We start from the raw sequence: 27,229 nt of genomic DNA, 5'->3' as shown, positions 1-27,229 counted from the left end.
CGAAATCAGCAGGGCAGGGACATTAAAAGACGGCTTTCCCATTTCTGATTGGTTTACCACTGCAGAGGGCTAGATTTGGAGAGTATGACATTGGCTCAGCGAGATGGGCTATTGGTCTTCCGAACACTTTGTAAGGTGATTTGCTAATGGAATTCTGTTGAGTCATGCTTACATTTTAATTGATAGTAGTACTTTGGTGCTAAGAAATATGTAGGTGATGTTTACAGATGTCCATGAAGGAGGAAAATGATGATGTTGTCAACAGGACAAGGATGTTGTCCTTAGAACTACTGCAGGTTGCAATCACTTTGTCTTGCAGGCTGAGTTAGTTATGGAATTCTATTTAAGTAATATGGTTTTTCTAATATTATGCGAAAGTGCTCATAAATGGCATCATGTTCAGGGTCTTTTGGAGAATGTGAGCCATTCATTCACAATAGATTTCCATTTCATTGATTCAGTCAAAGCTTATCTTTGCTATGCTTTACTGAGAGCATGCGTCTCTCCCATCCCAGCTATATTTCAGGTGGGAATTTTCTTTCACTCAACCAAAAAGATTGTTATGTTTTAGATAAATTGGGCTCAAAGTACATTTTTGTTTCTAGAATCAAAACTTAGTATTGAGGAACACTTTTGCAGCTTGCCACCATCATCTTCAGTGTGCTGCTGTTACGTTTTAGGGAAAGTCTCAAGGTATTTTCAAAGTCATTGAAGTTACTCGTGCTCGCATTTGCTCCTTGACTTAATATTCACTGTGTGTGTGGCTATGCATGGTGTGTGACAAAATCTTTTGCAGGCAGAAATTGGAGTGTTTTTCCCGTTGATTGTGTTGCGATCGTTGGACAGTTCTGATAGTCCGCTTCACCAGCGCACAACTGTCCTCAGGTATATGTTACAAAATTTTTGATCTCATTAACTTGGGGGATTTTAATGTGGAGGAAGTACTATGAGTTGTTTGTGTTAGTTGTAGTCGTGAATATCTTACAAATAATGGATGAATACATCTACTTAGTCCTCAGGAAGCATTTTATAATCTGGTAAAGGGAAGACACTTGCTTTTTTAGTGGCTGGAGCTGAATTGAGATATGTGTTTAAAAAATGGGAGAGTTAATCCATGAAGGTTCCTGTTTCCATACACTCAGGATACTGGAGAATGTTTGTAAAGATTCACAGATGCTTGCAGATGTCTTTGTAAACTATGATTGTGATCTGGAAGCCACCAACTTGTTTGAACGTATGGTGAGATCATCAGTCTGTAGACATGCCTTCTTTTCTTTTTGTTAATGGACTGCCAAAATAAGGAAAATTTGTTGTTTAATTTTTCTTTGCATGCTTCCAGGTACGAGCTCTTTCTCGAATGGCACAGGGATCACCGAATGCTGATCCAAATAATATTGCTTTGGCTCAAAATGCTTCTGTGAAGGCATCTTCTTTGCAGGTGCATTGTGACGGGAAGTTTTTTTGGCATGTAGGGATTAACCTGAAAATCAAAGTTTATGTCTCATATGATATTTTGAAAACAACTCTGTCTGCATGATTTATAGTTTCCGTACAGGAGGAAATTCCTTGCACCGTGGTATTTGAAATATTTCTTGTATTGGCAGTGCCTAGTTAATGTTCTCAATTCATTGGTGCAATGGTCAAGGACACATCCAGACACAAGACATGTCATGATCAAGGCCATTGCTTCTGGTGATGGATGGCCAATAGCAAGGAGTCTTGGGGAAGATGCTATAGAGGGATATCCAGCACAAGATAATACAGGTGCAGTGCAGGTTGAGAACTTTGAGAAAGCCAAGGCTCACAAGTCAACATTAGAAGCAGCTATAACAGAGGTGATAGCTGTTGCTCTACTGGTGTGCAAAATTTCAAACTTTGTCTGCAACTGCTGTAATTAGAAACTTAACTGATTTAAAATGTCCAGTATGCATCCTCATCTTACAGCAAGGCTGGCTTCGTGCAATAAGCATCCTGGATCAATTTTGACTTGAGCTCTAGAGGGGCTAGTTTCGGGACGGGGCTTATGAGGGTAGTTCGTTGAAGACCAGCCACCTGTATGGCACTGATCTCTCTTATCCACCTGTATGGCACTGATCTCTCTTATTAGTAATGATAAAGTCAGGGAGGATTCCACAATGTAGTCATGCTGTTCTAGAAATAAAAGGAGGATGCTTGCAATTGTGGTTTGAGCCATTCTGCAATGTAGCTCTTGCTGTGGTGGGATAAAAGTTAGATCAAAGAATTTGATTACAATTGAAACCAAGAAGGAATATTGGGTTAGAGACATGGACACACACACATGACATAAGATGGATTCGGCGAGTAGACTTTAGGAAAATCAATCCTTAAATGAAGGTGAAGTAACCATCTCATTGGCAACCTCTTTGAACTGGGGCTTCTTTCTTAAAGAAGTAGACTCAACATAATGAACAACAAGGGATCACAACATGATGACCAAGTGTCTGAAGATGGATCTGAACCGCTAGTTCGTCCAATGTAGCTGTTACAGAAGGGCAAGGTTAGATATGGGTAATGTTCAAATTTTCCCAAACATTTGGAATTCCAGAACAAAGCCCCCAGTTCTACACAGATGTATTGCAGTACTTTCTTATGTATATGTACTTTGGTGCGCCAAGCTTAAAATTGCTTGCTTTTATATATGTGCCATATGAATGTATACACAAAAATTCTGGAAAGCCATGGTGCATTTATGATATAATATTTCACAGTTCATAAATGACATGATGAACAAGGAAGTCGTGAGCACTACTGATAGTTATACTGTGCCAACAAGTCCAAGATTTTTAAATTAAATAATGCATACCACATGCCAAACTGAAAGCTCAGAGCATACTCTATATACTAATGCTTGAGTCCTATACGTGCTCTAAGGCATACACCTCACATGCACGCACGCGCGTGCGTGCACACACACACACACACACACACACACACACATGGCTTTCATTAAGAACCTTTCATAAAGAAGAATGTACATTTTTTGGGGTAAAAGAACCTTCATTAAGAAGAATGTACATTCATGAAGCTCAAAGTGAGACAGCTACTACTCACATAATCAAAAGCAAGTAGAACTGAATCTATGCTAGCAAGATTTGAACAATTCGTAGCTTGACATGATATGCAATGGCCAAGTTTCTAATATCTAGTATTCAAGCTTTTTCCTCAGTTTTGCAGGTATCCAGTCAGACTGTTTGCGACAAGTAATCATCCAGCCCAAGGGGTAACCAAGATGGTGAACCAGCTGAGTGTGTTGGACAATTTCCCCTGGCCATAAAAGAGTATGTCAGTCTTTAAAATGCAACGGTAACAACTTAGATTTCTGAAAATTCACATGAAGGCCAGGAGCTAGACCATATAAAGATAGAGCATGCATTGAGGAGGAAAGATCTTGCTCATTAACACACTTTTTTTTTTGGGGTGAAAATTACGTTGCTTTATATTACAAAATCATCATCCCAGAAAAGGCTGATGAGAAATACATAAAGAGAACCTCAATATAAGACATATATACAACATGATCTATGTACTTTTTCTGTAAGCAATCATAGAAAGATTATTGCAGAGAGTGTCTAAAGAAAGTAAAATTTGAAAACGTGGGATCACCAAAGACTTGATGATTTCTATCCTTCCATCGAGTTTAGAGCGCCCAGTAACGAACCCAAACAACAAACAAATGAAACTCTTTTGTAGCTGGGTGTATCCCAAAGATCAGAAAAACTTTCCAAAGACAGCTTTTGGAAATCTGGCATGTAAACGTTGTCTAAGGAAAGTGAGAAATCCTGAGTGGAGGAGCAATGCCAAAGTAGATGTGGCAGAGACTCTCGTGGAGCTAAGCATCTGTGACAAACAGCCATTAACACACACACTTTTTTTTAGTGAAACTTTTTTTACAAGAGAGCTTCCCAGAAAGGGAAAGCTGGACGATACATCAACACAAAATTTTAGTATAAGAAAGATATACATCGGAATCTATATAGTGAGTTTGCAGACAATTAAAGAGAGATTGCTGCAAAGATCTACGGGAAAAAAAGAAAATGGATAACTGAGGATCACCAATGATCCTATGGTTGCGATCTATCCATAGAGTCCAGAGTGCCCAATATCTAACCCAAGTAAAAAACAAATCAAACTCCGGTCGCCGTGGATGAATGCAGAGCCAAAAGAATTTTCCAAAAGCAACATTTGGAAAACGAGCTCTCAGATATTGTCCAATGATATCCAACAAATCATGAGTATGCGGACATCCCGCGGAGCATGACATTGCTGGCAAACAACAAGAGCAATATGTCTGCGTGCCATAAGCTGCCCAGACGAGAAAACTCCCAACAAAACTCGCCACAAGTAAATTTGTTGCCGAAGAGGAACTTTAGAATCCCAAATATGGTGTAGTCTCTTCGCCACCACTTTGCACGTCGATGCATATGCCAAATCTTATTTGCTCGGTCCGAAGCCCAAGGTGAAGGCAACAAAACTTTATACAATGTCGATAAGGTAATATGAGACAGTTTCAATGGACTGGATGTGGACACAGAAGGCTGAATAGTCCAGTCCTAAAGCTTGTCTTCAATCTCGAGTGGAGGAACTGGCAGAAAAGGCTGAAGCATAGAATCAATGGTACGCCACAGAGGACGATAATGCATCCCCAGAGCATATTTTGCAGCTGCCAAAGGAAAAGAAAGGAGAGTACCATCATCAATAATGACATGTGCCACCGAATAAATACCTTTGAAAGTGAGAAAATAAGAGCATCTAGGCTCCTGCACTGCAAGAGGTGGATCAAAAGCTTTAGACCAATGTATGCTTTCAGCTCTCAAAGAGTTGCCTTGCATAGAATCACGACCATGCTGTTCCAAATGCAAGAGAATGTGCTTCCAATCCAATAACAGTCTAGAGACAAGAGGATAGCCTTTGACCTTGCCCTCAATAGAACCAAAGAGAAAGTTCCGCTGCGTGGGCTGCCAATGAACAAAAGCACGGATGGTGATTTGCAAAAGCAAGAAACGGATCATGGCAGCCCAGGGATGATCACCATGCACGAACTTTATGAGCAAGGATATGAACATGAATATTCAGAATGTTCAAGTCCCCATGCATCTTGGGTGAACATAAACGAGACATTGAAAGCAAGCGTAAACTTTTCTTGGCATGTTTGGAACGCTAGAAAGTTTCCATTATGATGGACGTGAAAGAAGCAATATCTGTTTGCCATGCAACGGCCGAGTCGCCAATTTTCAATATTCAAGCTTCTTTTTCAAATTTTTAAGAACTCAGTCTGTTTGTTGACGACAGGTAATCATCCAACCCAAAGGATAACCCAATTGAGGAACTAACTGAGTAGGCAAAATAATCTCCCCCGGCCATAAAAGACTATGCGAGTCTTTAGCATGCAATGGTAAGAGCTTTGATTTCTGAAAATTGACATGAAGACCAACAGCCATGCCATATATAGAGAGAGCATGAATAAGGAAAGAAAGATTTGTCTGAGTATTCTTCGGGGTAAAAAAGGAATCATCAACATAAGCTTGAGCAATCATTGGGTGACTCCCTTGTATTTCCAAACCATGGAGCATATCAGAAGCCACCAAGTGATCCAGGTATTGAAGCATCGGGTGTGTGGCAATAGCATACAAAAGTGCACTGAGCGGACAGTCTTGGCGAACAAAACTATGAAGAGTCCAAGTCGAGATATCGTGCGACAAGATACAAGCAGCTTGATTGTCACTGTAAAGCCAATATATGACATGTTGCATTTTGTGCCCAAAACCCAATGCTCTAATGGTCTGCGAGATAAAATCCCATTGGATAGTGTCAAATGCTTTAGCAATGTCAACTTGTAGCAATAAGACATCCTGCTTAGTGTATTTGACATATTCTATGCCAACATATGCATTGGCAATGTTATCTGTAATATGCCGACGAGGAATGAAACCATACTGTGTCGGATGAAGGCCATCATGCAAAAATCCTTTGATACGATCAACAACCATCTTAGCAATGATCTTATAAATAACGGGCATGAGAGTGATAGGCCTCCAATCAGTCAAAGATTCACATAGTTGCTTCTTGGGAAGAAGCTTAACCAACCCTTTTTTCCATGAGGCAGGCATGCATTGATTCTACCAGGTAGAATTAATCATACACAGCAAGGTAGGCTTAAGAAAATCTCAATACTCAAGAAAGAATTCCACAGTGAGACCATCCCAGCCAAGAGATTTCCATCTACCACATGATTTTACTGCATCAGACAATTCTCTTTCGAGGAAAGGAACTTTCAACTCCAAAGCTTGCAACACAAGAGAAGTAATTGGATTGACATGATGAAATAAAAGGTCTCTTGCTGAAAGAACCTCATGAGTAGAAAAATCTGCATGCCCAAAATGTCGAGAAAAATGATCAACACAAACTTCAGCAAGCTGTGCTCAAGAAGAAGTCCAATTCCTATCAGGCAAGAGAACTCTGCAAATATTTTCAGATTGTCACTTGTGATGTAAAGTCTTGAAGAACTCTTTAGACGAGCAGCCTTTGTCCAAAAAAGCCCTTTGGCATGCCTTGGTCTCCCACTTAACAATTTCCCTGTGATCATTGGATTGGAGACAATGTTTTGCTTGGCATAAGGACGTGTTTTCTTCAACTGATAGAGCACGAAAGTGGCTGAGCTCAATCAAAGATTGACAAATGCTTTTGGCCTGAGCAATAGAGTCTCAAAATTTCCATATAATTTTTCCCATATTCACGAATAACTGCTTCCATTCTAGCAACAAAAGCAGTCCAAGCATAATCAATGTTAGTGAGACTTTGACGTGAAAGAGGCTTAAATGCATTAGAAACCATGGCCTTGAAAGTATCATGCCCCAGGTAACTGTTATTGATTATGAGCATCCTTTTTTGTGAGAGCTTGTCATCTGGCATGTTTTTAACACACACACACACACACACACACACACACACACATATTTTTTTTAAGTGAAAACTTTGAGTGCTTTATATTACAAGATAGCTATCCAAAAAAAAACTGGTAAGCTGAAATAGTGCATCAAGCAAAAATGTCCATGTAGGAGAAATATACATCTTGATCTATGCACTGAGTTTGCAAACAATCAAAGAACGATTGTTGCAAAGAACGACGGAAGAAAACAGAACTAGAAAAAACTGGATCACTGAAGACTCGGTGATTCCTAGCTTTCTAGAGAGTCTAGAGTGCCTAGTAGCGAACCCAGCTAAAGAACAAATCAAAGTCTGGCCGTTTAGGATATCTCCCAAACAACCAGAAATGCTTGCCAAAAATAGCCTGAGAGAATCACAATCTGAATCTGTCGTGAAGGATACCCAAGAAATTTTGTGTCTCAGAGCAATGCCAAAAGATATAAGATACAGATTCCCTGGGAGAGAAACACTGATGACATGTAGCAGGAGCAATGCGTCTGCAAGATAAAAGCTGTCCTGATGGTACAACCCCTAACAGAACACGCCATAAAAAAACCTGTTGGCGTAATGGAACCTTAGAGTGCCAAATTTGCTTCAATCTCTTTCTCCACCATTTGAGTGGATGATGCAATGTCCAAATTTGATTGGCTCTGACTGCCACCCAAGGTGGTTATATCAAAACTTTATGTAAAGAAGGGACTGTTATATGAGACAGCTTCAAAGGACGAACATATGAGTATAAAGGAAGAAGGGTCCAATCTTGAAGCTTGTCTTGAAGCTCTAAAAGCGGTATTGGCTGAAATGGCTGAACCATTCGAGTAACGACTTGCCTTAGAGGACGATAGTGCATACCCAAATCATATTTTGCAGCAGCCAAAGGGAAGGACAAAAGAGTACCATCATCATTGATAACATTTGCAACAGTGGAAATCCCCTTTATATTAAGAAAATAAGAGCGTCGAGGCTCTTGCAAAGCCAAGGGAGTAGAAAAAACCCGTGACCAATGGATGCTCTCAACTCGCAAAGAGTTGCCCTGTAAAGAGTCTCTTCCATTCCATGCCAAGTGTGAAAGAATGTGCTTCCAATCTAAAAACATAAGAGAGACCATAGGACAACCTTTGATTTTGCCTTCAATGCAGCCCAAAAGGAAATCCCACCGCATGGGTTGCCAAAAACTAAATGCAGAGTGGTGATGTGAACCAGTAAAGAGCGCATCATAGCCGCCCAAGGCTGATCATCTTGAAGTAATTGAAGCATCAGTTTTTCTTTATGAGCTAAAATGTGCACATGTATATTAAGTATATTCAACCCTCCATGCAATTTGGGCGAGCACAATCTTTGTACTGGAAGAATTCGCAAGCTTTTCTTACCATGCTTTGATCGCTAGAAAATTTCCATAATGGTGGACATGAAGGAAGACAAATCCTTCTTAGTGAAGAAAATCAATGGCATATAAAACTGAATATAAGCCACCAAGGTAGATTGAACAATGCGAAGACGGACATGCAGCATCCAAGTAGCAAACTTCCAATATTGCAGTTTTTTCTTCAATTTAGTAAGAACCCAGTCAATCTGTTGACGGCGAGTAATGCTCCAACCTAAGGGATATCCCAGATAACAAATCAATTGAGTTGGTGGAACAATTTCCCCCGGCCAGAGCAGTCTTTGCCAATCCTTAGAATGCAATGGCAACAAGCGGGATTTCTGAAAATTAATATGCAAGCCAGCAGCCATTCCATACAAAGAGAGAGCTTGCATTAGCGAAGAAAGATTTGTTGGATGTTTTTTGGCATGAAGAATGAATCATCTGCATAAGCCTGAGCAACCAATGAGCGACTTGTAGGAATTTCCAGCCCATGTAATGTATTTGTCGCCACCAAATGATCAATATATTGAAGCATTGGATGCGTGGCTATAGCATACAAAATAGCACCGAGAGGGTAACCTTGCCTAACTAAACATCTAAGAGTCTGGGGCTTTGATAGGTTTCCAGATAGAATGCATGCTGCTTTGCTATCCTGATAAAGCTGAAAGATAACATGGTGCAATTTTGGACCAAATCCCAAAGCCTGCATAGTCTGAGCTATAAAGTCCCATTGAATGGTGTCAAATGCCTTCGCAATATTCACTTGCAGGATAAGCACATCCTGCTCTGTATACTTGGCATACTCAATCCCAACATAGGCATTTGCAATGTTATCTGTAATATGGTGTCGTGAAATAAAGCCATACTGAGCTGAATGCAGGCCATCATGTAAATATTCCTTGATTCGATCAACCACCATTTTGGTGATTATCTTATATATCACCGGCATCAAAGTAACGAGCCTCCAATCAGCTTATGACTCACAAATGGGCTTCTTGGGATGAAGTTTAACCAACCCTTTCTTCCAAGCATCCGGTATACATTGATTTTGCCAAGCAGTATTAATCATTTGCAGCAAAGGGATTTTCAGCTGATCCCAAAAAGCCAAGTAAAATTCCACAGTGAGACCATCCTAGCCAAGGGATTTCCATCTACCACATGATTTGACAGCATCACTTAGCTCTTGTTCGGTGAAAGGAGCTTTCAAATCCAAGGCCTCTACCTTGGAGTGACATGCTGTAATAATTTTCGCCTTGCTGTAATAACCTCTTGCGAAGGTAAATCAGCTTTTCCAAATTGAGAGGAAAAGTGTCGAACACAAGCTGTAGCAAGCTGTGCCCTGGAAGAAGTCCAAACACCATCTGGTAAGAAAGCCCCGCGAATATTTTGAGAAGACTGTGTTTCCCATTTAGCTATTTTCCTATTGTCATTGCATTGCAAATAATATTTTGCCTGACATAAAATCTGATTTTCTTGATAAGAAAGATTCCTGAGGTGACTCAACTCTGTGAAAGACTAACACTGAGACTTTGCCTGAGCAACATTATCCCGCAAGATCTTCATGTAGTTTTTGCCATAACTACGAATGACAGCTTGCATTTGTGTGACAAAGGCTTCCCATGCAAAATCAATACCAATGGTAGTCTGTTGAGATAGTGGCTGAACCGCATCTTTGACCAAAGTCTTGTATGCTTCATGCTGCAAATAACTGTTGTTGACAATCAGCATTCTTCTATGAACAAGCCTGTCATCAGGTTTCTCATGGAGAGCAATCCTCAACCACAAAGGGGCATGATCAAAATGTGTAAACGTGTAATCCACCCATAAATTGACAGTGAGAAAATCATAATGCTGAGGATAAACTCTATACCATCTATCCAACCGAGCCCGATAAGCAGATTGAGCATTGTGTTGGAAAGTGTAACTAGGGAGCATAGGCTGTGATTCTTTCCACAAATCAATAAGGGGAAGCTGAGTCAATAAAGTAGACCAGTGCTGAAGCTCTGATGCTAGCATATGAGTATGACCTGATGTATTATCACCTAGTTGGGGAGCATTATTAAAGTCTCCACAAATGAATGCATGTAGTTTCCAGGGATAACTTTGCATATCAGTCCAAATTAAACCTCTACTACGAGAGGATTGTGGCGCATGAACCGAAGAAAACTAAAAAACTTCCCCCTGCATAAGACATTGGATAATCAACCATCTACCTTTACTATCATTTAGAGCAACCACTGGCTGTAATTCATGTTTCACCAAGAAAACCACCCTTGAAAAAGTATGCTCTCTTGCATAGAAAATATCATAACCAGAGAAATGCCCATAATGACCAGCACACATGCTGATTGTGCTCCTGCAATGCAATTATGTCAGGCTGCATTTGATGCAGATAACCCCAAACCAACTTCCATTTCCTGGGATCGTAGAGACCCTGTACATTGAGAGTAAGACACTTTATGTATGACAACATATTTACAAAGTATTTACATTGGGGAACCCAAAAGCTCAAGTTTGCATTTCAACCTCAGGATCCGGCCCCCGACCTTGAGATGAAACTAATGTCTGTGGAGAAGATAAAAGAGCAGCCACTTCCTCTTCTGGAAAGAGGGCACGATTGGCTGTTATTGCAGCCCAAGTAATTCCAATCCTTGAATTTTCTTGAGGAGTGTTCCCACTCGATGACGAACCATTCCAAGTACGTGATGGAAGAGGTCTCCTTGCTGTCATAACTTTTCTTGGACTCTGCAAAGCTTCCTGCAAAGTTTTTTCCCTTACTTTCAATTGAGAAGTTGAAGACATTAAGGGAGAAATAGTAGCATTTGATGCAGCAGGAGCTTTCCCCTTATCTTGAGCTGCATTTGCTGGTTTATTTGACTTATTCTTGGCCTAAGAAGAGACAGAAGTATCCTTAGGATGCATATTAGCAGGCATAGCATCTGGAGCAATTTTATGCATGACTAGCGGGCATTGTGAAGCCATGTGCCCAAACCTTTTACATTCAAAGCAAGCTCCTGCAAATAAGCCCAACTTGTAAAATGCACTTCCACAACCTTCACCCACACAGGACAACGATGCCTGATCAAAGCTTGATAATCCTTGGTAGGCGACCAAGGGAGAACATGTACCATTTTCTGGCCTAAAAAAGAGGGGAGTGCTCAAGTAGCATCTGCTTGTGTTGTTCATCCACCATAATCACTTCAAAGAAACCCCTAGCTGCATAATGCATTTTGCAAACAAAACAGTCCCCCAAAGTGCGTGTCAATCAATTTCCAACATCCGCTACAGCCGGCATCCTTCCTGGGAAAAAAAAAAAAGTGCATGCTTGGCATACTCACGCACCGGATTGACGATATCCTCTACTTCCACCATAATTCCAACTGTGGGAGTAGGATCCTTCCAATCCTTGCGTGTATCATCAAAACCTTCATGCATCACATCATAAACTAAGTGAGCCTCCAAAGAAATAGGTCCTGACCCAAATCTTGCTTTTGCCTTTTATTTATGTATGTCTTTATAGTCATTGGAAACTTGTAAAACAAAAAAGGAGAGGTAGGAAAGGAAGAGATCGTAGAACAGGTTGAAGGTAAAGGGTAGAAAGAGAGAGTGAAAGAGGATAGTGACTGAAATAGAGCGTAGAACAAGGATGAAGGGGCTGATAATAACGGGGAGAAAAACACAGAATGGCTCACGACAAAGCTGCGCAGAGGAGCCTGGGATTGGCCATACAGTATGTACGAAATCCGTACAGGCTGTACGGAACAGTACAGCACTGTTCTGATTTATGATGGGACCTGCAGCAGAAAAATGAGGGCAAGAGAGGGCTTGAAAAGCAGAGCAGAGGCAGGGCTTGGGCTCATGGGCTGACGCAAAAACCGTAAAAGGGCGCAGGAAGCCACGATAGCTCACACACGGGCTGGGCTGAAGCAGGTTTTTGGGCGGGGGGGTGGAAACCATGTATATCATATTTTACACACACCTCCCCATCACCTTTTTTATTTGGGGTGTGTTTGGCGGGGGTGTTAAGTGCATGCAATTGGCATTTTGAATGGTCAAATGTTGGAAACATTTGGTATCAAAAGGTGAGCTTCATTGCAACGTTGACGTCCTTGGTTAATCATGCTTTTTGCCTATGACAAAAAAGTCGCATGTGAATTATGAAATATGATGCAGAAATTTTCTTATCTCTATGGTCATAGGATTTATTTTTTACTCTTGAACACATTTACATGAACATGTTACCAACTACCACCTTCGAAGCCCACTGTAAATACAATTTTGGAGCGGTGGACTAGGGGATGTCTCATCAATTTGTATATGGAAGTTCAGCCAAGTTCTCATTGAAGAATCGATAGGTGATGCCTTTTAGCTCTTTAGATCGGTTTGTCAAGGAAGCCCCTCAGCGCTTTTCCCATGGGCGACTTCTTGCACTGTGGAGCGTTGGATTGATCTACTTGCGCTTGCTGATCCACCCAGATTATGAGCTCTTTTATTCCGAGTTGGCAAAAAGCACTTCCTTGTATGTGGATGGAGGGCTGAGAGCTTGGAGCGCGGCCATTAGCTCTTATACTAGAACTGTCCTTGCTCAGGGGAGAAGACGTCAGCACAAAGGATTCCTCATAGATTTTGAGGATTCTCTGTTTTGGGAGAGACATTTGGATTTTTGTTGGATCCCTTGAGAGCATGCGGTGCAATACTTGGGATGCTAGGTGGGTTAATTTTCAGACCAGCAGCAAGCTGCTCCGCTTTTGGAGGAATCTGCTCTACGGAGCACAGTCAACTACTTTCTCTGAAGTAGATTTTTTGTGGTGAACTAAGTTCTCCTTGCTACTATATGGTAGGTTGTATTTTGTTGATGCTTTCATTGAGGCTGTATTCAATCTAGGAGACTTCAGAAACTTTCTATGGAGTGGCTCGAATGGGACACAAGATTCACTGGCTAGGGTGGCTTGATAGTCGTGGGTAGAAGGGGGGCTAGGAATAACATGCTCCTAGGTTGGAATGGCGAGAGGGTACCTTTGAGGTAGCTTTAATTTGAATGGGGGGAAGGGACGAGAGGGTACCTTTGAAGTACCTTTAGGAATACTCTTCGATGTAGGGGGCTTGGCCGGCTTGCACATATATTCAAGGGCTCGCCCAAGTTCCTGAGCTAGTTGTGGATAGGAAGAGAACTTTTGAATGGATTGCAAGTCTTTGTAGAGTGTAGAGAGGAGATTGAGTAGTAGGCTGTCTAGCACACAAAGTTAAGAGATGTAGCGGCAGAGGCTCTCCAGTGTATCTCATGGGCAAGGAGCCAACAAGAGGATACTAGAGATTGATGCTGCCGTCCCAGAGGCTTGGTGGGAGATTGATGCTGCCGTCCTGCGGACATTGCTCCCATTACAGGTTGGCAACAGCAGTTTGCCAGCACAAAATTTCTCAGGTTTTTGATTAGGTGATATGTAGCCCTGTATCTGATCATCGAGATCAGAGTACTTAGCAATTTGCATTGGATAAGTAACATCCGATGACTTGCATCACCTTGGATTTCATGTTTGTCGATATATTTTTTGCTTTGTCCAGAAAAAGTAGATGAACTTATTAGTTTTAAACATCAACTACATTTTGTTACTGGTTTTGGCATACATGGAGGACAGATCTTCAGCTTTTGGACTCATTTTGTTTTCACCCATGGGTTCATCGTGGAGATGAAAGTGGATGTTTCAAGGTTGGCTGCATGGTTTTGATTAAAAGTTAGTAGCTGCGTACCTCTTGGCTTAAGTTTCAAGTTTATGGCTTTTGTCTACTGGCACGATCAATCTTTCTGGTTTTGTGATTTGTAATTAATGAATGCTGATGCAACCTCATTTCAAGGTGTTAACCACATGTTTCTTGTAAGCTCTTCTTTTCTCATATTTGGAGTAGTACGTATGTGGTATTCAAATGTGAATGACAGATATTTAGCTTTTTTTGGGGGGGGGGGAGAGGCCTCATTTATATTGTGTTGTAACATTGTGTTCATGATGGAGATGAATGTGGCTTCAGGCTACATGGTTTTACTTAAATGTTAGTAGCTACATACTTCTTGGCTAAAGCTTCAAGTTTATGGCTTTGTCTACCTACATGAAAAATCGTTTTGTTTATTTGATTCTGTTTCTTTTGAGCTCTTGCTGTTTCTAATATCTGAAGTAGTATGTCTGTGGTATTCAAATTTGGAACATGGGTATCCATGAGGCCGTTTACAACAAAGGTAAAAACATTGTTGCATTTTTCTTACACAACAAAACATGCTGTAGAAGTTACATACGTGACCGTTCCACACATCTGGCTACTATACTTGTGAAAAGAATTGGATATGTCAACGAATATTGTGGTTAATAGTTGTTGATATCTGCATTCTAGGTAATATTGCTAGCCTTTTGGCATAAACGATCCCTTCTTGTGACCTTTTTTAATTGTTTGGTGAGGGTTGAAATGTTGAATGATGGTCAAGGGTTCTCTGTATATGGACTCTTTTCCTGTTGTCATTTTGGAGTTTGACAAGTTGATTTCACTGCAATCATCCCCCGCTCCCCTGCCAGAAAAAAAACATGCGTGTCCCACGCCCTTCTTTCCTTGATCTTGTGCCTTCTGATGCTTGACAGTTTAACCGGAAGCCAGATAAAGGCATCAATTTTCTTGTAGCCAATAAGCTGATTGAGAACACACCCTTATCAATAGCAAATTTTTTACTGTCAACACCAGGTCTAGACAAGGTATGTGAATATCTTGGGTCAGCACGAAGAGTTTCTCTCGCAGTTATGCATACGTTTATTGATGCCATAAGCTTTAGGTGCACGAGATATGCCTTATGCTCCTAATACTATGTATGTTCAATTTTTCTTATGTAGAGCATTATTGGTGAATACCTTGGTCAACATGAAGAATTTCCTCTTGCGGTTATGCACGCATATGTTGATGCCATGAACTTCAAAGGCATGAAGTTTGATCTTGCAATTAGAGAGTTCTTAAAAGGCTTCCGGCTCCCAGGAGAGGCACAAAAAATTGATCGGATAATGGAGAAATTTGCGGAGCGGTAAATGGTTATTCTTTATTTCATGTTTTGAGGGGGACAAGTAGCTTGGCGTTTGTATCATGGTGATGCATGCTCACTCCTAGCTCATAAACAAACCACAAAAATGGTGCTTTGCAAAGCTTTGCTTGCACAGGCATTATTGTATCTCATGTTGTCGGAGTTTTTGAAAGTGCAATAGTAGTGGTTTAGGATGGCAATGTGATCATGAGACATGCATATCAGGTCACAGAATATTGCTACGTATGTGAATTTTGATTTGTTGGTTGACAGGATACCCAGCAAGTGATATTAACTAGTTCTTTTTCAATTAGGTATTGCCGTGACAATCCTGGCCTTTTCGGCACTGCGGATGCTGCATATGTGCTTGCTTATGCAGTTATCATGCTTAATACAGATGCTCACAACCCCATGGTATGGCCTAAAATGACAAGGGCAGATTTTTTACGAATAAATTCAGGAAGCGATTCAGAAGAGGCTGCTCCAAAAGAGCTGCTAGAAGAGATATATGATTCCATTGTAAAGGAAGAAATAAAGATGAAAGATGATAGCCACCCTTCAGGAAAAGGAGCATGGCACAAACCTGATACAGAGGAAAGAAGTCATTTGGTCAGCATACTTAACTTGGGATTGCCTCGGAGAAAGGCTGCTGTGGATGCTAAGAAGGAAAGTGAAGAAATTATCAAACGGACTCAAGCTTTGTTCAAGAAAGGAGTTGTGAGAAGAGGTGTCTTCTATACAGCCAAGCAAATGGAACTTGTCAGGCCAATGTTGGATGCAATGGGGTGGCCTCTTCTTGTTGCATTTTCTGTCACGATGGAAGATAGTGACAACAAGCCACGGGTCTTATTATGTATGCAGGGATTCAGAGCGGGAATTCACCTTACAAAGGTTCTTGGCATGGACACCATGCGTTATGCTTTTCTGACATCGTTGGTGAGGTAGGAAATAATGTTTGTAAAACTCCACTTAATAGTCCTTGTACTATTCAAGTATCCTCCTCACGTATTGTTTCAGTAGATCTTAACCATGGGAATCGCTTGTACCTTGATCAGAAATTGTAATGCTGTGCTTTTCTGGCCTTTTGTTTTGATGCTATGATTTACTGTGCTTCTTCTTAAGGATCCTCTCTGGTAGTCTTTCACCGAATCTGCTTTATTCTGTCTCCGTATTCGTGCAACTCAATTTAGCCGTCTCACAAGTCACCATGCTCCATCTAAGTATTTTTTGACAAATGCACCCTGATTGTATGCCACCTTTTACCTAGTCCTCATTCTGCAATTTGAGTCTATTAAAGCGGTGGCTTTTAATGTCTGAGATGTTTGTGATACCTCCACTCGTGTGCAGGTTCACTTTTCTACATGCACCAAAGGAGATGAGGAGCAAGAATGTAGAGGCCCTTCGAACCCTTCTTGTGTTGAGTGACACAGAACCTGATGCGCTGGAAGATACATGGAATGCAGTTCTAGAGTGTGTTTCAAGACTTGAATATATAACATCATCACCTTCCATCCTGATGACCCTGATGATAGGATCCAACCAAATTTCCAGGGATGCGTTAGCTCACTCCCTCAGTGAATTGGCAGGAAAGCCACTGGAGCAAGTTTTTGTTAACAGTGTAAAGCTACCAAGTGATGTGATTGTTGAGTTCTTCACAGCTTTATGTGGAGTGTCTGCAGAAGAGTTAAAGCAAACTCCTCCCAGGGTTTTTAGCTTGCAGAAGCTTGTTGAGATTAGTTACTACAACATGGCCCGTATACGCATGGTTAGTACTGTTATTGAATATAGTCAAGATGGATTTTGTTTAGGAGGTATTATTATGCCAGATTGCTAGAGGATATGTTAGAGGCAGTATGTAATAAGGCTCACTCTCTAATGGGGAAGCTGTGGTTCTTCAGGTCTGGGCAAGGATATGGTTGGTTCTCTCCCAGCATTTTGTTTCTGCAGGAAGTCATCCTGATGAACAGATTGCGATGTACACAATAGATTCTCTGAGGCAACTGGGGATCAAGTATCTTGAACGTGCTGAGCTAACAAACTTTACTTTCCAAAATGACATTTTGAAGCCATTTGTGGTTCTCATACGTAACAGTCGAAGTGCTACAATACGTGCTCTAATTGTAGATTGCATTGTACAAGTGAGTTTTGTCGATTGTGCAATCTCTTTTCTATCCGCCTATTATTGCACCTGGATTTTTAGGCAGATTTGGTTTTTCTTTAACTTATTCTGAAAGTATGATATGTTCTTTATTCCCCAGATGATCAGATCAAAAGTTGGAAGCATAAAATCTGGCTGGCGAAGTGTGTTCATGGTCTTTAAGGCAGCTGCTTGTGATGATGCTGAGTCTATTGCTGAAAATGCATTCGAAAATATGGAGCAAGGTGGGTACACAAAGCCCTTATTTTAGACAGCTGGCATTAGGATCAAAAGTGAATCTAAAACCCTGGATGTGTTTATGTTCTTTAACCAATTAATCACAGTATAAGCAAACGACACTCTGCTATCTCTTTAAAACTCATATGTATGATCAAAGTAGGAGCTGGGCTATGTGCTAATCCGTGGGTGTCATTTTTTGCAGTCGTTTTGGAGCACTTTGATCAGGTTGTTGGAGACTGTTTTATGGATTGTGTTCATTGTCTGATCGCTTTTGCCAATAATAAGAGCTCCACAAGAATAAGTTTAAAGTCCATTGCGCTTCTGCGTATATGTGAAGATCGCCTTGCAGAGGTAGGGACTCTTGACTAACTTTGACAAATTCTCTTTTTGCTTTCCTTGAATAAAGCTAACAGAAAAGTCAAAATTGCCATCAACAAGAACATAGAGAGTGCTCACTGTTTGTTCTTAGCCCAAACCACATCCGTCCAATGCTAATGAGCACAATTGCTTGTATGATGGTTCAGTTCACGAATAGAAGTCATCATGTTTTAAGAGTTCTAAAATCTGGACTATGATATTTGAGTGTAAGAATATTTCAAGTGGGATGTACATTGAATATCTTGTAACCTGGTGCTTTTCTTTACCTCTTTGACAAATTTGCCTATTGTGTCTGTGCAAGGTATTACAGCTATTAAAGGTTTCCTGCTTTTGTATGACATGAAACATCTGAGATGCTTATAGTGTTGGGCCTTTTGGAAAGCCCCTGGCTTGGATGGTGCTATCGCATTCAGCCTTGGGGATAACACTTCTTGACCTCCAAAGTTCACCAGGAGGAATATACAATTTGATAGGATCATTCTATCATAATTGCATTTATCTGGTTGCTAATGTGTGTGAGATGGAGTTTACTTTTTGAATGTTGTAGTTGGTCGCAATAGAGTGGAGATTCAACTAAAGTTCGTGAGGGTTAGCACTGGTACATCTAGGGGATCTGTTGGGGACATAGAGGAGTACAAGATGTGACTATGTAAGTCAACCTTTGTTTCCGAGACGTGTTGGTATGACCTCTGCAAGTCTCCCTGATGTCTTCATACTTAGCCATGGAGGGTCGGATGCATCTGTCATATGAACGAGGATTGCATTTGGTCAGTACATTACATTCTGTCAACATTATGATGGGATGTGGGAATCGCCCCTCCATATCAAAACGCTCTGTCTGACAGGTGATGCATAGGAGGTTGAGACCTATGAACATTGTGTCTTCAGGTGCACAGCCTACCGTGAGACGAATGAACATTGGGTCTTCAGGTGCACAGCTTACTGTGAGACGAGTGCTGGGTCTGATTGCCTTCTCAGGCAGCGTTTTAGTGGCTTGTCCCATTTTCTGATACCCCAAATCAAACACACTGAATTATCACAATGCAGAGATACCAGACTCTTGTCGCCTCTTCTATTGGGAGCACGATGAGGAGGGGTGGAGAGTGAGGCTGGAGACATATACCAGCTGAATAAATGAACAACTCCTCAAATTTGAAGTTCATTGAAACCAGCTCTGTGGGTTCTCCAGCAGGATGCTAATTCTTACAAATTTCGGGCTACTAACTCAGCAAACTAGAATGCTGAGTCCAAACTCCTCCCTAACAGACATCAATTTTTCCTGAAAGCATTGCCACACGTCACCTCCAACTATCATAACCCAAAATCGAACTATCAAAAAATCTCAACCAAAACACACGCTAGACTGTATCATATCAAGCCAAACTGCTAGGACAATATCATTGCATGATCCCTCTCAGAATCCAACTATCAACAAATCTCATTAAAAGCACATGCTAGACTGTATCGCATCATGCGAAAGTGTCGAGACAAGTTAGATATCATTACATGATCCAATCACAATTTTAGGTTTTGGCTCTGATACAAATAAAAATGGATGCCAAGTACTCCAAGTAGCAGATTATCCTCCAAATTTAATAGAGGTTCCTTCCTGTTTCCATGTATTCAGTTATACATAGTAGTAGTTTTTTGTAAAAAGAAATTAAAAAGGGGGTGGGGGGGACATCTGCCAAATCTCTCTTGTGGACATCCAAAATCTTCAAATCACAGTTCTGGGTTTGCACTGGAGATGGGCAAGAAGCATCTTAGCTAGTATGCAAGAGGAGGCTTCAGATAGGTCAGGTAAATTCACAATTTGCTGAAAGAGGTGGCAACAGGATGTAGGAGGTGAAAGAAGCTTATGGGCTCAATGGTCAAGTGGCAGGGGAACTACAGGAGGATAGAAGTGGATTCACAAACCATAAAAGGCGAGAACAGCACCAAAAATAGTGTGATTTTTACAAATGGAGGCCTGTGGGTTTTGTGAAACTGCTCGAGTTGCGCAGGCATGTTCTAGGAGAAGTCACACTTCAAGGAAAAGGGTGTTGTAGGAATGAGATGTGTTAGGAGGTGCAGGAGCATACTTGGCAATCTAGTGAGCCTCTTTCATGGTATTAGAGCAAGGTAGAAGCTACACCTGTGAACCCATCTGTTGGGCAGTCCTGTAGCTTGTACACATACAACAGTGTGGGTTTCAGATCCCTGGAAGATCCTATATGAGTCTCAAGCAAAGAAGAGAACTTCTGCAGAAGTTTGGGAAGAAGAAGACTTGCTTTATTGCAAGCGAGCAAGGTAATCCTGCACAGGCGTACTGCGTAGAAGAAGACTTGCCAGAAAACCAAGCAATAAAACACCAACCAGCAAAGATGAACCATAAGAATGGCATCTTGCAGCTGAGGAGCGGGGATCTGCTAATGAAGAACAAGGAGCGGATTTGAACGTAAGCGTGCAACACATTGCAGAGCATCTGCGGAAATTTGCAGTGCAAACCAGCAGCAGCAGACAGAAGTAAGAAGGTAAACATACACAGAAATGTACCTGGAACAACCTGCAAACGGAGGTAGACAACCCCAACCATTACAATTGACCTAAGACGAAGATTAGTGGCATCAATGCAAATCACAGAGATTTGATGTTCTTTTGGAGGTGAAACTCAGAGCAGCTGCTCAACGAAAACCTGCAAAGAAATAATCAGCAATGTTTTTCGATAATCTGGTCATGGGACAATGAGCAGTAAGGAAAGCACCTTAAGGATCGTTGACGGCCTGTCATAGGCACATGGCATAGGAAGGGCTTTGACATGACAAAAGGCAAGTGGCTGAAATCAAAGAATCATATAGCCTTCTCCTTTAGTGCTAGCCTTCGTCATGGCCTAGTCTACCTTCACCTCCAGAGTGCTGACAGAAATTCAGTACGAAGACTTTATATACATGATGCCCAAGTATGTGTGTGGATTTATACTATGGTCTACACCCACTAGTGGGCGCTGATGACGTCAGTGGGGATTTCAGTAGCTAGTCCCTGCTATGCATGATGGAGTTTATGGTTTTCGACTTTATGAGTGACTATCATGAGATTGAAACTGCACTATGTTCTGTTTTCAAAGGATGAGTTTGGGCATGTTCCTGGATTCATCTAGATATAGGCTAAATCAGAATTTGAACTGACAGAAGCACAAACGCAGCAGTGCCTTCACTGACAAAACTGCAATCAGAAGGTAGAGGAACCTGCAAGAAGAAATCACAGCAAACAAGCATGATGTTGAACCATTGCAATGCCTCTGCAAATGTCGACCTGCAACAGTACCTGTCATATTAAAAGCCTCCAAGGCCTGTGTATTCAAGACGCGAGCAGCAGTTTGAAAGTGGTCAAAGTGCCTTATGAATGTGAGTGGTTGAACATTTGCATCAGTCCAAGAATACATTAAAAAGGGCTCTGAAGGAGGTTATAACAAATAACTGTGACATTCTGCAACATCTGAAATCAGAGAAAGGAGGAGGCTGACCAACGGAAATATTTGCATTGACAGAAACACATTTTTTTTGTCAACGGCCTTGGATGGAAACCTGTAATTGACTGTTGCTCAGATTTAAGCATACGCAGAGGAAAAAATAGAGAAAGAAAGGAAGAACAACTCTTAGACTCCTCAGACAACCAAAAGAGGCCTAGAAGATAAGGTACATCTACTACAATGCAGAAAATATCAAAGTGAGAGCCTAGTGGTTCCCTATAGCAATACAAAAATCGAAGTGCAAAGTGTAACTATACAGTACACTGATGTGTGCTGCAATCCATCTCGTATAGGCTAGCGTTTTTGTGTGTCCTTGAGTAGTACGTAATGATACATTTGTTCAATGATCTGCCCTTGGATGCATCTCCTTATGTATGCGAGGATAATAGAGCATAGAGCAGCCAGGCTTAGTATGTCTCCTTAGCATATGCATGAGCTGGCTGCTGACAGCATGTGGCAACTTTTGTGGTATCTGATTACGGCTAGCCTCCTCGATACATCGATGCGGATCTTTTTTAGACAATTCGTAAGGATGAATGATTTCTTGGCCAAGTATATTGTAGGTTGTAGCTAAGGTGGGTTGCATGCTATCAGAGCCCTGCTTTATTCAATGGAATCCAGTTTTTGTTTTGGCCTTATCAATTTATTAATTATAACAGTATATTAGGAAGCATTTGTGTGAATGTCTTTTAACAGGACTTCACACTCTAGCTGGATATCTTCTCCAGCAAATCTATTGCAATGGTTATTAGCTACATGAAAGACATCTCTTCAGCATGTCCCATTTCACCATTTTTGCTATGATCTTGGTACCTTTCAGGAGGGTAGCCACAGTTAGCAATTTTTATAATATTTATCCAGGTACCATAGGTGACGGGATGATGGGAAGCTAGTACATGTGGTGGACTCCACTCAATGAAATCATTAGCTGTGGGCTTCGGTTTTATTACTGGATCACCATCCATCTGATCATAATTGAAGTGCCAACTTTTTTGTTGTTTTCCAGCTTTGTACCTACATCAGTCTAGTTTAGATTAGTTATTGCAAGACATCTATTTCTTCTTCCTTGTGATTTGACCTTTTCAGGCTTAAGGTTGCATGCTTTGATGCCCTCCCACAATAACACAGGTAGAATCAATGCACACAATGAACTGCTCGAAATGGAATGGCAATTGCTGGTTACAATGGATGCACCAAACTGAAAATCCTGCAAGCGTATTGCAGAATGAACAATAAAAATAGCATATAGCAAACCCTAAGTGAGGATGTGTGAGGTAGAAGCCTCCTGGTAGCTTCTCACAGAAGCTTGGGTTTTGGCCCCATCTTATGTGGCACACTGACACAGTGTGCCCAATCACACAATGCCTGCATCTGATTGGATGCCCTAGAGTGTGAGACATAGTGTGTGCAGTGTCTATGGTTTGCGTGGAAAAGCCATATGAGAGAGACAATCATGATAATGCCATGTGGCATGGTTCCCTCATTCGATGATCAATGTTTGTGGCCCCTTAAAATCCCCTAACCCATGTTGATGACATACCATAGTAAATGGGCTACCATAGGATCTAAGGTCTACTTACCACTCTTTTTGAACTTGGCATAGTGGACTACATTAGCGTTAATTACAATATAGTTTGGAGTCATAAAGTGACCTATCAATGTCATTGAATGCCGTTGTACTCTACCCTCTCAGCATTGCTGAAAGGGAGCGGCCCCCTCTTTATATTGTGGCAATTGAAACAAGCATTGCCATTCTATCGCAATGCTTCATTTCCTTTCCGAGGCTAGAAACTTGAGCATATTCCTACATGCATGCTGGTACAATGCCCTTGGTCGGTCCTCTGGGGCTATATTTGTATGTAATGAAGACCTTGCATGTTGAAACATTGTGAGTCTCTATAGAGTGTAATACCGTGGGGTATGGCAAGAAGGCTTGCTTGCCATACCACCTATTCAAAATGGTTATATTTGCCTTCATAAATTGTGAACCCCTAGGTAATTACCAAACCTATCTAATCAAGTTCTTTTGCGAAGATCAAGGAGCATGTGTACATCTAGGAAAGTGTACTTTGTTATAAAGGTTCACCATATTCAAGTGCAACTACCAAAACTCACTTCTAAGCATACAAGCTTGTTCGCCAAACATGGCTAATACGAAGGCAATGAAGCATTGTAGATATGTCTCTAGATAGTAATTACATTGTCGCATGTCACCAAGACCAAATTGCAGTTGCATCATCAAGCTTGGGACATCTAATGAAATATGGCCGGTCTTCAATAATTTCAAAATTCAAGAATGTTTGAGCATATACTTTGAAACCAATCCAAAATGGATTAAATGCTAGTGTCATACCAATCTCTCGAAAGTTCTCTCAAATTTTATTTGAGAGTTTAATGTGGAATATTGGCTTGTTCCCTTTATTAATTTTATTGTTATGAGAGAGAGAGAGAGGGAGAGAGAGAGAGATTTTTCAAAGTTTCCTATCTTAGAAACATATCTTTTATGCTTGTATATACACAAATTTATGCCCTTTGTTAACTGACCAAGAATTGAGGATGTGTAATCAATGGTCTCAAGCTAACCGTGTCTTGTAATGAAGTAGATAGGGGATATCTTTTGCCATCACTCCCCATGAAGAGGTGTCACAAAGCGGTAAGAAAATATAGGGAGATTGATCCCTCTTTATCATCATTTTATGTTCAATACAACATCATTATGTACGTTACACCTTGAGGCATTCTTCTTCTTACAAAGGAGAACAATGAGCCGAAACACATATTTAAGGAATTAGAAGAAAGGGTAAAAGCTTTTGAGCTTGAATTGAAGAAGCCAACTGCCCAACCCGTTTTGGCACAAATGGCATGGAGACTCCGCATCAACCATAACCTAAGCTTATGAAAGCAGTTGTATTTATTGTATTCTCATATTCCTTAATTTAAAAGGGTTAATCTGGTAGCCTTCGTGTATATTACTTGACAAACATAGCAATAAATATTTATTTTCTAGGTGACAACATAAAATTTTTGCATTTGATGTTTTTGGAGTTGGAACGTTAATTCTGCCTACAAAAATGAACATATTTTCCGGGAGCTTTTTCAAAGCTTTCAAAGTGAGATGCTATGTAATCCGCATCATACTTTTTTCAATCATATGTTGAATCGAGGAACTTCCACTGAATGGTTATGCTAAGAATCTTTTAAAAAAAATAAATGAAAAGACTTAAGGATAGGTACGACCCCAAAACCTCATATCCCACTGTATCTTCTCATCTCCTTCCTGTGAGCTGACTCTGAGGTTTATCCTCACTGTGAGAAGTTCTCTCTCTATGCTCTTGTGTGTCTCTGTGCAAAAGACGACATCTCTGCTAGTTGAAGTCTTCGAGAAACCCCCGGGTCAGACCAAAGGGTTCCAGTGCAATTCCATACAGCCATAGTCGATCTGTTCTATGCCCATCTCATAGGCCTGGCACCATCATGCGCTATCTGCACCCCTCTCTTCTGTATGTCTTTTTCCGTATAATTACTTTGCCATCTCTGTATGCATCCTATTTCCCCTCCTACCTTGATACTGTCATCCCCTCTCTCTGATGTTCTTGCCGCAAATGCGTGAGGTCGTCGTCAATGCTTGTGCTTCACGGTAGACTACCCACTTTCCTGCTTTTCTGGCTTCTTTCACTTTAGTAAGTTCATTGGTTGAGAGAGAGAGAGAGAGAGAGAGAGAGAGAGAGAGAAGGGGGGGGGGGAGGAAGGGAGGGAGAGGGAGTGTGAGTGAGCTGATTCATTCTCCATGTTTTCTATGTTGTTTTAGGGCCTTATCCCAGGTGGAGATTCTAAGCCAATTGAGATTGCTGGAGAAGATTTTGATGTAGCAGAGCATTACTGGTTTCCTATGCTAGTGGGTCTATCAGAGCTTACATCAGATGTTCGAACAGAAGTTCGAAACTGTGCTCTGGAAGTCCTGTTTGATCTCTTGAAGGAGAGAGGGCATAAATTCTCCCCATCCTTTTGGGAGAATGTGTTCCGTGATGTACTGTTTCCTATTTTTGATTATTTCAAAAATACAGGAAAGGGTATAGAGAAGTCAGCCTCGGCTGATCTTTGGCTTCGTGAGACCTGTATACATTCCCTTCAACTTCTCTGCAACCTTTTCAGTACCTTTTACAAGGTATGTGAGTATTCCTAGTGATTTTTCACCTTGTTGATCTGTTTGGGCGATGCAGGTACAGTTTAATATACAGATTTGGCATCCTTGATAATGTGCACAGTTTGTTGAGGCCCTTAAGACTCAGGTTGCACGCTGGTTATTTTCAGGAAGTCTCTTTCATGTTGCCGTCTCTTTTAAGCTTGTTGCTTGACTGTGCAACAAGGCAAGATCAGACATTGGCTTATATTTCTATTGATGCCCTCACACATCTTATGGAAGTAGGGGGCCACCAATTTGATAGGAAGGATTGGTCCACTATTCTGGAAAGTTTAAGGTATTATGCAATATTCTAGAGCAATTTACTTCCATCCTTTCAATAGGGGGATTTGTTTTTGCTTGCTTTCTTACTAAGATATTATGTGACCGCAGAGACGCTTGCTATACAACCCAGCCGGTGGAACTTTTCAATTCGACTAATATTGCGAGTTATAGCATTGATTACTCAAGAAATCTTATTGCTTCTAGTGCTAGAGACGGTCATATAACGTCAGGACAAAGCTTTGGTGAGGGAAGATCTGATGAGGAAGGGCTCGATTACTACGAAAATGGACATTCTTCTGCTGGGACACCGGAAACTGTCACAAATGAAGATGCTGCAAAACCAGTTTTTGAGACCTGGGATCGAGAGCTGCAAGATAGACCAAATTCAAATGGTTTTGAAGGTATCCCTTTGAGCCTATTACAAGCATTTTTACTATGATTGGTGATTATCAACTACCTAATGTAAAGTTCTTATCCTCTTGATGTGAGCTTATATGTGGATAATGCTTCTTACTGAGCAAGTTGTCGAGGATGCTGATCCCCTTTTATACTTTTTGCCTCCTAGGAACTTCTGAAGGAAAGGAGTCCAGCGGAGGATTTTTCAGGAGTCAAACAATTGGACGGACACTAATGGATACGTTTCTATTAAAGAACCTGACCTTCAAAGGAAAGGGACAGCCTGCTGACAGTCCAGCTCTCTCTTCTTTGGAACAGGTCTTTGGAGCTTGATTGCAAGTTTTTCTGTGTGCTTGAGAAAAAACAAGGCCTCAATTTAGAATAAGTAGTCATTAACTGAGACAAATATTTACAGAGTGTTGGAACTGGCGACGTTGAACTCCCAGCTGGAGAACAAGAAATTGTTCTCGCGCCAAGTGTAAGGAGTAAATGCATGACACAGCTTTTGTTTCTGGGTGCTCTGGACAGCCTTCAGGTACTACTCAGGTCTTCTTACTGCTATGCTTCACCTCAAATATTTCCCTTGCTGCCAGCCAGCGGCCAGCCTACCAGCTTTTAAAAAAGAAACAAACAGTTGCCTTTTTTTTTGGCTTTGCTTTTTATAGACTTCCATCAAAGAGAGGTCCAAGGTTAACACTTTGATATAACTAGTTCTGCAGCATGAATGTTGTGTACTTCCAGTA

At 41.1% G+C, this 27,229-nt stretch overlaps 1 protein-coding gene across 1 annotated transcript in view; it reads left to right on the top strand.

Moving 5' to 3' along the window:
- Nucleotides 1-27,229, top strand: part of ATMIN7 (HOPM interactor 7) — a 134,339-nt gene that overhangs the window by 72,185 nt on the left and 34,925 nt on the right. Inside the window, exons 10-29 of the mRNA XM_087380309.1 lie at nucleotides 66-135; nucleotides 228-296; nucleotides 404-526; nucleotides 640-693; nucleotides 797-885; nucleotides 1,143-1,239; nucleotides 1,340-1,438; nucleotides 1,605-1,835; nucleotides 14,935-15,045; nucleotides 15,181-15,365; nucleotides 15,677-16,303; nucleotides 16,710-17,127; nucleotides 17,261-17,500; nucleotides 17,621-17,744; nucleotides 17,942-18,090; nucleotides 25,434-25,790; nucleotides 25,937-26,103; nucleotides 26,199-26,491; nucleotides 26,656-26,804; nucleotides 26,902-27,021. Of these exons, the coding sequence (XP_087236435.1) occupies nucleotides 66-135; nucleotides 228-296; nucleotides 404-526; nucleotides 640-693; nucleotides 797-885; nucleotides 1,143-1,239; nucleotides 1,340-1,438; nucleotides 1,605-1,835; nucleotides 14,935-15,045; nucleotides 15,181-15,365; nucleotides 15,677-16,303; nucleotides 16,710-17,127; nucleotides 17,261-17,500; nucleotides 17,621-17,744; nucleotides 17,942-18,090; nucleotides 25,434-25,790; nucleotides 25,937-26,103; nucleotides 26,199-26,491; nucleotides 26,656-26,804; nucleotides 26,902-27,021 (3,772 nt within the window). The remainder of the gene's footprint in view (nucleotides 1-65; nucleotides 136-227; nucleotides 297-403; nucleotides 527-639; nucleotides 694-796; nucleotides 886-1,142; nucleotides 1,240-1,339; nucleotides 1,439-1,604; nucleotides 1,836-14,934; nucleotides 15,046-15,180; nucleotides 15,366-15,676; nucleotides 16,304-16,709; nucleotides 17,128-17,260; nucleotides 17,501-17,620; nucleotides 17,745-17,941; nucleotides 18,091-25,433; nucleotides 25,791-25,936; nucleotides 26,104-26,198; nucleotides 26,492-26,655; nucleotides 26,805-26,901; nucleotides 27,022-27,229) is intronic.

Source organism: Dipteris shenzhenensis, chromosome 10 (genome assembly GCF_047967505.1).
Source record: "Dipteris shenzhenensis isolate YYH24624 ecotype China chromosome 10, Dip_SZ_1.0, whole genome shotgun sequence".
Lineage (NCBI taxonomy): Eukaryota > Viridiplantae > Streptophyta > Polypodiopsida > Gleicheniales > Dipteridaceae > Dipteris > Dipteris shenzhenensis.
Note: the sequence above shows the minus strand (reverse complement) of the source record. Positions and strands in the feature narration are given on the sequence as shown.